The sequence below is a fragment of the Aquarana catesbeiana genome, linkage group LG02 (assembly GCF_042186555.1).
Source record: "Aquarana catesbeiana isolate 2022-GZ linkage group LG02, ASM4218655v1, whole genome shotgun sequence".
Lineage (NCBI taxonomy): Eukaryota > Metazoa > Chordata > Amphibia > Anura > Ranidae > Aquarana > Aquarana catesbeiana.
The window spans coordinates 627,169,735-627,181,815 of record NC_133325.1 but is presented as its reverse complement, the minus strand read 5'-3'; the positions used below and the strand labels follow the sequence as shown (position 1 = coordinate 627,181,815).

The following is a 12,081-nucleotide window of genomic DNA, read 5'->3' as shown; positions in this document are numbered from 1 at the left end:
GAAAGACAGCAAAACAAATGTCACAGGGGTGATAACCCTTCCCTATGTTTTCCAAAAAGCTTAGAAAAGATTTTTTGGCTGGAGCTAAACACGTTAAAAATGTTCAAAATTACAAACAGATTCTACTTAACAACAAACCTACAGTCCCTGTCTTGTTTGCACCGCCTGTATACTGCTGTTCAGAGTATATAGGGCCTGGTGGCCCCACACCTTTCCTTATTTTAATTTGGGTGCGGGGTTCCCCTTAATATCCATACAAGACCCAAAGGGCCTGGTAATGGACTGGGGGGTACCCATGCCGTTTGTCTCACTGATTTTCATCCATATTGCCATGACCCGACATGACATTAAACCCGCAAGCAGTTTTAAATGAGATTTTTTCCTTTAAAAATGACATTTGGTGCAGGGACTGTTCTAAACATGGGAAACACGCGTCACTTTACAGGCATACTATAGACACCCCCCAGGTACGATATTTAAAGGAATATTTCACTTTTTTTTTTTTTACTTTAAGCATCATTAAAATCACTGCTCCCGAAAAAACGGCCGTTTTTAAAAGTTTTTTTTGCATTGATACATGTCCCCTGGGGTAGGACCCGGGTCCCCAAACCCTTTTTAGGACAATACCATGCAAATTAGCCTTTAAAATGAGCACTTTTGATTTCGAACATTCGAGTCCCATAGACGTCAATGGGGTTCTAACGTTCGTGCGAACTTTCGGTCCGTTCGCGGGTTCTGGTGCGAACCGAACCGGGGGGTGTTCGGCTCATCCCTACTCCTTACACAGAATCTAGTTTGCATTTCATTCTAGTAACAAACCCATCTACACAACCAAATTATTTTCAGACAAGTAGGCCCTAAAAAATGTGGGCAAATGCATATGGCCAAAACAATGATGTTTTCTAGGCTGAACGAAAAATGTTTGATACGAACGAATAATGTGCCCATGAAAGTTGACATTTTAAACTGGATAACAGTTAAGAAAAGCACATGGAGCAGCACGAACGTAATAAACATAAAAAGAATAGGAACACAGCACAATTACTTACTTTTTTGCAGCACTCTCCGGATCTTTCTGTACTGCTCATGCTCTCTTAATTTGAGGTCCGACCACCGTTTCCTGAGCTGATCTTTCGATCGTCGTACCCCGAAATTCCGGTGCAGACTCTTGACCACTTTCGCCATGATCTTGGCCTTTCTGACATTGGGGTTGGGGTAAGGTCCATACTTCCCGTCATAGTCGGCCTTCTTCAGGATGTCCACCATCTCCAACATCTCCCCAAAGGACATATTTGATGCCTTAAATCGTCTCCTTCTGGATCGGGACGTTTCTGCCCCCGGGCTTTCCTCCTCCTCGTTGGTGTAATTATCTGACACCTGCTGTGTCTCCGCCATGTGCTCTTCCCCCACTGCGCCGAACGAGAAGGGGTGGGGAATAGACTAGAAAGAACGTCAGGGGCGGGTGGAGTTTCATGCATGCGCACTGTCTATAAAGCGTGCGTAGTATGTACGATTTGTGAGCGGAGGAAGGAGTAACGGAGGCGCCGATCATGATTGCGAAGGTAAGATTTAACATTGGGCCTATACTGCTTCTAGATTGAGGCCTGTATTTGCACAAGTTTGGAAGACTTTAGGCTGACATTAGGGTTTGTCTTGTGTTGTGTCTTGCAGTGAAAATGGATATCTTGAAAGATAAGGACTTTATGCCAATCTTCATTGATATGTTCAGGGAGCTGCCCTGTCTATGGGAGATAAACCACCCTGAATATAAGAACCAAACAAAGAGGAAGGCAGCGCTGGATAATTTGTTGGAATTTGTGAAGATGGTGATCCCCACGGCAGACATCACCTATTTGAAGATCCTAATTGGTGGCCTGAGGAGCACTTATCTAAGGGAGCACAAGAAGGTCCAGGATTCCCAGAGATCAGGAGCTGCAGATGACATTTATGTCCCCAGGCTGTGGTACTATGACAGACTGCATTTTCTGGCAGGTCAGACTGAACCCAGGCCAGCAATCTCCAATCTTCCTTCCACACTTCCTTCCCCCCCAGCTGAGGCTTCTGACACCCAACCTGGGCCTTCCAGGCAGCAACATGTGGAGGAGCCCAGCTTGAGCCAGGTATAGCATTCCTCTAAATCTTCATGGTTGTCCAATCAACTAGATGTTAGTTTGGAGTACTAATTTATGATTGTGATTGATGATGCAAAAACTAAAACCATGTCCCTTTTTCATACACAGGGAAGTCTCAGCCAGGAGGTGGCCGTGCCAGGTAGGCTGCCTGATATCGAGGTCCCTCCCCTTCACCTTCAAAGGCAAAGTGGCAGGAAGAGGAGGAGTGACCTGGAGGAGGCTGCCATAGGCCTATTTTGGAAGGCTACAGAGGCCCTGAGAACCCCCCACAGTGTGGAGGAGGACTTTGCTGGCATAACTGCCTGCAAAATGATGCAGATGGAGGAAGGCCAACGACTCCTGTGTGAGTCCTTAATTTTGGAAGTTCTCAATAAGGGGTTGAGGGGCCAAATAACATGTGCTACCCACATTTGTGACCTCACACATAGTCCTCCTCCTCCTCCTCCAGGTCCTCCTCCTCCTCCTCATCCTCCTCCTCCTCCAGGTCCTACTCTTCCTCTTGACACATCTCCAACACCAGAGCCACAGCCGGGAAGGAAGCGTGGAAGGAAGACCAGAGAGTGATGGCCCTGGGCTCAGTCTGGTCTGGCAAAATATGCAGCCTCTTGTAGTACCACAGCCTGGGGACACAGATGTCATCTGCTGCTTTCATGATCTCTGGGACTTATGGACCAGACTACCCTTAGATATGGACTTCTCAGGCCACCAATTTTGCTGGAAAAGAATTGATGTGTGCCCTGGGGATCAAAAGCTTTGCCAATTTCTGCTGTTTCTCCAGCGTTGCCTCCCTCTTTGTTTTGTTCTGAGCCCTTAATAAAGGAATTTTTGTTTCAATTATACTCGCCTATGTGTGTTTTCCTTCAAAAAGGACAGTTTGTTTGTGAGGAGGCAGGTACATTTCAAAAATACAATGTGAAATTAACAAGGGACACCAACACCAAGCAATCTCCTTGAGATTAAATAATACAAGATATCAATGGTGTTGTGGTAACTTGACACACAAAACACACACAAAAATATTATGAAGTAAAACCCAAAAAACAAAAATCAGCCTTGAAAAAAAACAAACAAACAAAACTAACAAAAAATCAGCCTTGAAAAAAATACAAAACAAAAATAAAACAACAAAAAAGAAATTTGGTCAGATGTGACAAATCAAAATATATTGAGGGAATCACGATAAATAATAAAGAAAGAAGTTTGTGAGAACTCTGTGTGAATATGAGCAGCAAAACTACTTCATTCTTCTCACATTATTAAGAAGACGAGAGTGCGCTGTATTAAACAATTTAAAAAATTGCAGCGTGATGAAAGTGCTCTATCCATTCCGAACGCTAATTTTACCAGACCGAGCTGTTCCGTCTGAATTTCTTCTGAGCATGCGTGGCACTTTGTGCGTTGGAATTGTCCACACACGGTCGTAATTGACGCGATCGGATTTTGTTGTCGGAAAATTTTATAGCCTGCTCTCAAACTTTGTGTGTTGGAAAATCTGATGGAAAATGTCCGATGGAGCCCACATAATGTCGGAATTTCCGACAACAGGCTCCGATCGCACATTTTCCGTCGGAAAATCCGACCGTGTGTATGGGGCATTAGTCTGCAGATGGTCACACTGAACATCTAAGGCTCATGTGACATTGGGGCCCAGGTTGCAGGCGCAACCAGCCAGAGGAACCTTTTCTACTACCGCCAAGCAGGCCAACCCTTCTCTATTAGGGCCTCACTCATTCCCAACCAGAAGAATTTTTAATATTCCCAATCCCCAAGTATTGGCTGTACTGTTACCATCTTAGAAAAGGTAGACAGCCAATGCATCACTTATAGCAGCAGCATAAACCATTACCTTACAGCTGCATGTACATTCTTACCAAGTCAAACTTGGCTTACTTGTGCTGAACCTCTTTGCATACTTTCGTGCATGAACAGTCAATTACTTCAATAGTTTTTTCCCAAAATATAGTATATGCAGAATATAAATTAGAACTTGAACATAATTCATCCCATTGTTAGGTAAAAAACGTTTGCCTTCTACTGACTTGGTGGTGAATTTCAGTCACCTTGTTTCATGGGTGACTATGATGGTGCTTGTTTATAACATTTTATATGTCTGCATTGTGAATAATATATATATAAAAAGAATCATAACACAAAACCTTTTCTTTCACTCATGGTTAGTGTTTGGCTGAAGCTATTTATTATCAATCAATTGTGTTTACTCTTTTTAAATCATAATGAAAACAGAAACTACCCAAATGACCCTGATCAAAAGTTTACATACCCCAGTTCTTAATACTGTGTATTGCCCCCTTTAACATCAATGACAGCTTGAAGTCTTTTGTGGTATTTGTGGATGAGGCTCTTTATCTTCTCAGATGGTAAAGCTGCCCATTCCTCTTGGCAAAAGACACCAGTTCCTGTAAATTCTTGGGCTGTCTTGCATGAACTGCACATTTGAGATCTCTACAGAGTGGCTCAATGATATTGAGGTTAGGAGACTGAGATGGCCACTCTTTATTTTGATGTAGCCAATGACAGGTCAACTTAGCCTTGTGTTTTGGATCATTGTCATGTTGGAATATCCAAGTACGTCCCATGCAAAGCTTCCTGGCTGATGAATGCAAATGTTCCTCCAGTATTTTTTGATACCATACTGCATTCACCTTGCCATCAATTTTGACCAAATTTCCTGTGCAATATCCTTGGATATTTGTAGCTCACACATCCCCAAAACATCAGCGATCCACCTCCGTGCTTCACAGTAGGAATGGTGTACTTTTCATCATAGGCCCTGTTGACTCCTCTCCAAATGAAGCGTTTATGGTTGTGGGCAAAAATCTCAATTTTGGTCTCATCACTCCAAATTACTTTGTGCCAGAAGGTTTGAGGCTTGTCTCGGGTATTGTAAGCAGAATACTTTGTGGCATTTGCATAGTAATGTCTTTCTTCTGGCGACTTGACCATGCAGCCCACCTTTCTTCAAGTGCCTCCTTATTGTACATCTTGAAACAGCCACACCACATGTTTTCAGTCCTGTATTTCACCTGAAGTTATCTATGGGGTTTTCTTTGGATCCCAAACAATTTTCCTGGCAGTTGTGGCTGAAATTTTAGTTGGTCTACCTGACCATGGTTTGGTTTCAACAGAACCCCTCATTTTCCACTTCTTGATTAGAGTTTGAACACTGCTGATTGGCATTTTCAATTCCTTGGATATCTTTTTATATACCTTTCCTGGTTAATATAGATCCTTTGACAATTCTTTTGCTTTCCCCATGACTCAGTATCCAGAAACCTCAGTGCAGCACTGGATGAGAGATGCAAGGGTCTGTCAAGAGTCCAGAAACTCATTGACCTTTTATACACACACACTAATTACAAGCAAACAGATCACAGGTGAGGAAGGTTACCTTTAATAGCCATTCAAACCCTTTTGTGTCACCTTGTGTGCATGTTATCAGGCCAAAATCACCGGGGTATTTAAACGTTTGATCAGGGTCATTTGGGTAGTTTCTGTTTTCATTATGATTTAAAAAGAGTAAACACAGTTGAATAAATGGCTTTAGCCAAACACTAACCATGAATGAAAGAAAAGTTTTTGCGTAATCATTCATATTCTCTGAAAAATTACCAAGAAATCACAAATTCTGCCATGGTATGTAAACTTATAAGCACAACTGTATATGTATATATATATATATATATATATATATATATATATATATATATACAGTGGCTTGCGAAAGTATTCGGCCCCCTTGAATTTTTCAACCTTTTGCCACATTTCAGGCTTCAAACATAAAGATATAAAATTTTTATTTTTTGTGAAGAATCACCAACAAGTGGGACACAATTGTGAAGTGGAATGAAATCTTTTGGATTTTTGAAACTTTTTTAACTAATAAAAAAATGAAAAGTGGGGCGTGCAAAATTATTCGGCCCCCTTGCGTTAATACTTTGTAGAGCCACCTTTTGCTGCGATTACAGCTGCAAGTCGCTTGGGGTATGTCTCTATCAGTTTTGCACATGGAGAGACTAAAATTCTTGCCCATTCTTCCTTGCAAAACAGCTCGAGCTCAGTGAGGTTGGATGGAGAGCGTTTGTGAACAGCAGTTTTCAGCTCTTTCCACAGATTCTCGATTGGATTCAGGTCTGGACTTGGCCATTCTAACACCTGGATACGTTTATTTGTGAACCATTCCTTTGTAGATTTTGCTGTATGTTTGGGATCATTGTCTTGTTGGAAGATAAATCTCCGTCCCAGTTTCAGGTCTTTTGCAGACTCCAACAGGTTTTCATCCAGAATGGTCCTGTATTTGGCTGCATCCATCTTCCCCTCAATTTTAACCATCTTCCCTGTCCCTGCTGAAGAAAAGCAGGCCCAAACCATGATGCTGCCACCACCATGTTTGACAGTGGGGATGGTATGTTGAGTGTGATGAGCTGTGTTGCTTTTACGCCAAACATATCGTTTTGCATTGTGGCCAAAAAGTTCGATTTTGGTTTCATCGGACCAGAGCACCTTCTTCCACATGTTTGGTGTGTCTCCCAGGTGGCTTGTGGCAAACTTTAGACGAGACTTTTTATGGATATCTTTGAGAAATGGCTTTCTTCTTGCCACTCTTCCATAAAGGCCAGATTTGTGCAGTGTACGACTGATTGTTGTCCTATGGACAGACTCTCCCACCTCAGCTGTAGTTCTCTGCAGTTCATCCAGAGTGATCATGGGCCTCTTGGCTGCATCTCTGATCAGTCTTCTCCTTGTCTGAGCTGAAAGTTTAGAGGGACAGCCAGGTCTTGGTAGATTTGCAGTGGTCTGATACTCCTTCCATTTCAAAATGATCGCTTGCACAGTGCTCCTTGGGATGTTTAAAGCTTGTGAAATCTTTTTGTATCCAAATCCGGCTTTAAACTTCTCCACAACAGTATTAGGACCTGCCTGGTGTGTTCCTTGGTCTTCATGATGCTCTCTGCACTTTCAACAGAACCCTGAGACTATCACAGAGCAGGTGCATTTATACAGAGACTTGATTACACACAGGTGGATTCTATTTATCACCATCAGTCATTTAGGACAACAATGGATCATTCAGAGATCCTCGCTGAACTTCTGGAGTGAGTTTGCTGCACTGAAAGTAAAGGGGCCGAATAATTTTGCACGCACCACTTTTCAGTTTTTTAATTGCTAAAAAAGTTTAAAATATCCAATAGATTTTGTTCCACTTCACAATCGTGTCCCACTTGTTGGTGATTCTTCACAAAAAATTAAAATTTTATATCTTTATGTTTGAAGCCTGAAATGTGGCAAAAGGTTGAAAAGTTCAAGGGGGTCGAATACTTTCGCAAGCCACTGTATATATATATATATATATATATATATATATATATATATATATATATATATATATATATTATATATATAATTTTTTTTTTTTTTTAAGGCGGATATATACTGATGTTTTGTATTTTTTTTTTACTGCCTTTGTCTGCAAAAAATGTCTGCTTTAACATTTTGATATGTATTTTTCTGGATGCATTTAATAAAAGTTTGTATCTTAAAAAAAATAAAATTAATAATGTCTATTTTCTGCTTTGTTAATATTTGACAATGTCTTCTTTTTTTTTAACCAAAGGAGATTTCTTTGAAGATGCCATTCCTGAGGCAGACCTATATATTTTGGCCAGGATTATTCATGACTGGACAGAAGAGAAATGCCTGCAGCTGCTTAAAAAGATTTACCAGTCCTGCAGACCTGGTAAGCTCATTGTTTGTATAAGGATGGCAATTCATGAACCATAATTTATAGAATAAAATGCGCTGTCATTGCAAAACTAAAGTAAATGTGGGTTTACCTTTTCTATTAAGAAGATGCTTGCCAAAGCTACTGGTATCTAAACTGATTACATATCATATTGCATATCAAAGCTATTTCAGTAAAAGCCCAGTAAAAAGAAAATCTATTCTTGGTGTCTCAATGATTTTAACAACTGTACAGAATTGAAAAATATTAAAAAAATTAGGAACCATTTTTCTCAGTGTGCTATAGCTGTCAGTGACAGGAGAAGGTACAATCACAGAATGCCTTTCACCGATTCCCAATTACTTAAATGTAGGTTTGGCACATAGGATCGATTGTTCTGTTTAGCTTAGAAGATTACTTTATTTACAAACCACTCTGACCTCCCAGTTTCCACTCCAAGGAACAGGAACAGGAACAGAGCCAAGAACTATAGCAGGAAGGAATAATCATTGGGTCCTCCATAAATATAAGAAGTTGGCAGGTGACTTGATCTATCAGACTGTAGCTATAACTGATGTATCTATTTTAGGTAGATCCGGCCTGTCACATTGGTGCTTTATGGGTCATCTGCAGCCCTCTCGCTCCTTCTCCGCAGCCCTCAGTGGTTTAGGATTAAAAAAAAAAATACCATCCCAGTTGTTAAGTTACATTTCCTTTTTATAGTTGTGCATCCTTCAGGAAATGCTTTATGGGACCCTTTATCTAGGAATAAATATAGCAAGTTGCAATTTTGACTATAATGTTGAAACTTAAGCTTAGCCAAACACATTTTTTTTCTCTACAGCTTTAGTTACATTACTTACTGTAATGAAGTATAACCCATGATGTGCAAACTGTTGGATTCTGTAAAAATGTTCAAAAAAGGCTGCCCTGTTCTCTTCCTGCTGCTGACCTTCCTGCACTGTAGGGGTTAACAGCTTAAGGTCCCTGGACTCAGCTGCACTACAGATAGTCTGATGGGGATACGCCCCCCTCCTGCCCTCTCCTTCACTGAGAAAAGTTCTTTCACTGAGTATAATGCCTGTAACATGATCTGTGAATGGGAGAGGCAATCCTGTGACTGGTCAGACTCTCACCCAATCATGGATCATGTTACTTTTCTCAATGGATGAGAGGGCAGAAGGGGGCGTGTCCCCGTCAGACCATATGTAGTGCAGCTGAGCCCAGACACCCACAACTGTTAACCCACGCAGTGCTGGGAGTTCATCAGCAGGAAAGAGACGGCAGTCCTGCAGTAAAGATTTCTAAAAAATTCAGCAGCCTCCACATCATGGGATATACTTCATTACAGGTAAGTAATGTAACTAAAGTTGCAGAGAAAAAAGTTTTTAAACTAAGCTTTACCTGTAAGTTCTGAAGTCCCATAAACCTTTTTGGGCATTAAATTGATGTGGCCCTAAATAGACACAATGCGGTCCCTTATTAAATTAGGGTCTATTCACAATACTTTGCTGGGAAACAGGCATGCATGCGTGTGCGTGCATGTGTATGTGTATGTAGCACTAACTCACGGTGGAGCTGCTGGTTTAAAGCAGGCTGTTACCGTCACCTTGTAACCTGTAATTTCACCAACACCGAGTCTAGGGGTCTCTGTTGAGTTTACTACGAGGCAATGTAGGCACCAGTCACTTAAGTACTTTTTCAATGCTTTAATGGGGATAACTGGAAGAAGTAGCAAGAAAGAGGTAGAAGGAGAGTTGCAGGGGTGTTCACATACCTTTTCTTGGCATGGCATCAAGGAATGTAAATCTTTAGGATGAATGTATCCTCAGCCTAGGATTAAATCTTTGCCCGCCTGGATAGGTTTCTCTCACTGACCTAGCAGCCGGAACGCAGCACGAACAAAAAGTCTCTGCCACAGACTTTGGCGGGACAAACTCATACGATCCTCTGCCACAGGATGTAGTAGTTTTCGATGAACAGCAAACACAGTATCAGAACCTTTAAGCCGACCCGGCAGTACTTGTGCGGTAGGGCAATCTAGGATGCGTCCTCCAATTGAGTCACCAGGCCCCTCTCCAGACCAGCGCTCCGCATGGTCCCTTCCAAGACGGGTCCTCCCCTGGGATCTTCTCAATTGTCCAGCTTCTTCCTGCAGGACAGACAGCACAGGACCATCCCAGCAGTAGCAGGCCCCAGACAGACATCTGGGCCTACCCGCCCGGATGCAGCGGCGTAACCCTCCAAGCCGGAGGGCTACGAGATAGCACTCACTGTCACATACCTCTAGGCCAGGAGGGCCACGAGGCAAAAAGCTCTCCTAAACATGGCGTCTGCCCCATAAATACCCTCTCCCAGAATGCAACTCGGAGGACCACCTCCGCCGAGTTATCTCCGGGACAGAAGAGCACTCATACACTTCAGCTTGTTGCTTTCCAACATTGACCCACGATGACAACGACACCCATAGGCGCAATGTGGAACTGCACACAACACAGCCAAGCTGGAACAGAGGCTAAACTAACCTTAGATTAAACCTGAACAATGTATAACACAGATGATCCATTAAATTTACCTATAAGCGGTAGATTAGAAATCTACCAGCTCTACATGTATGTATATGTATGTGTGTATAAAAATATATATACACTGATGTGGACCAGAAGGCCTGGCTCGCAGTCTCCACTATAATTAATTCCAAAGGTGTTCTATCGGTTTAAGTCAGTACTCTGTGGAGGCCAGTCAAGTTTTTCTACCCCAAACTCACTCATCCATGTCTTTATGGACATTGATTTGTGCACTGGTGCACAGTCATGTTGGATCAGGAAGGGGCCATCCCCAAACTGTTCCCACAAAGTTGGAAGCATGAAATTGTCCAAAATGTTTTTGTATGTTGACGCCGTAAGAGTTCCATTCACTGGAATTAAGGGGCCAAGCCCAACTCCTAAAAAACAACCCCACACCATAATCCCCCCTCCACCAAATGATTTGGACCAGTGCAAAAAGCAAGGTCCATAAAGACATGGATCAGCAAGTTTACGGTCGAGGAACTTGACTGGCCTACACAGAGTCCTGACCTCAACCCGATAGAACACTTTTGGGATGAATGAATGTGGAGACTGCGAGCCAGGCCTTCTCATTCAATATCAGTGCCTGACCTCACAAATGCGCTTCTGAAAGAATGGTCAAACATTCCCATAGACACACTCCTAAACCTTGTAGACAGCCTTCCCAGAAGAGTTGAAGCTGTTATAGCTGCAAAGGCTGGGCCAACTCAATATTGAATCTTACAGACTAAGACTGGGATGCTATTAAAGTTCATGTGCGTGTAAAGGCAGGCGTTCCAATACTTTTGGTAACATAGTGTGTATATACTGTATACTGTATATAGACAGGCTGATGTTATCAGCAGTGAAGCATGCACAAGAAAGGGACACTCAGGAGCAGTTCAAGCAATTTATCCTGTACTTTAATTTGGCAAGGCAGCAGTTTCAATGCAGGAGGGCTTTGTAAAGCAAGTCTATAGCATAACATAAACAAAGCACTGTGCAAGCTAATAACGCTAAATGATCAAGAGTAATTTTTTCCTGTTTCTTATTCTGTAGGCACTGTCAGGGCCGTCTTTATCGCAGGGCAAATGCGGCAGCTGCCCTGGGCCCTGTCATTATTGTGGGGCCCAAAGCAGCTGCTACCTGAGCCCGCAAATTGTTTTACCAGTGTAGCTGAGCAGCCAACAGTCAGGGGTGGACTGACCATTTGAACACTGTTTACGGCCAGCACGGGGCCCCATAAGTGGCTCTTGGTTTCTTTATTGGGTTGCCATGCCATACGGCCGTGTCCTTCCCACCTGCCTCACCACCACTACCAGCCCTCCCGCGGTCTCTGCCTGCGCATTATGGCAGTCTTGTGACAAGCGGTGGGACGGACTCTTCGGATGTTACACATGTGTACACCCAGCCTGCATCTATCACCACCCATCATACTCCTGTATTGTGTACAGTCACACAGAGGGCTCTGTCACCCTCTTGTCAGCAGCGGGCTCTGTCTTATCATTGCTTGTTCTTCCCCCTCCCTGGGTTGCTCCTAGCTGCAGGGGCCCATGTGGCCCTCCTGTCCTATCAGTATAGCTGATCTCCCCTCCCACCGCTGCACAGGCCACTGCGGTCTCTAAATGGCTGTGCTATGACAGGGGAGAAGTGCAGTTGAGGG

The 12,081-nt window shown here is 42.8% G+C and overlaps 1 protein-coding gene across 1 annotated transcript in view; it reads left to right on the top strand.

Moving 5' to 3' along the window:
- The window catches only part of LOC141128842 (acetylserotonin O-methyltransferase-like), a 153,991-nt gene that overhangs the window by 132,676 nt on the left and 9,234 nt on the right, over positions 1 to 12,081 (top strand). The window contains exon 7 of the mRNA XM_073616404.1: positions 7,765 to 7,887. Coding sequence (XP_073472505.1) covers positions 7,765 to 7,887 — 123 coding nt within the window. The remainder of the gene's footprint in view (positions 1 to 7,764; positions 7,888 to 12,081) is intronic.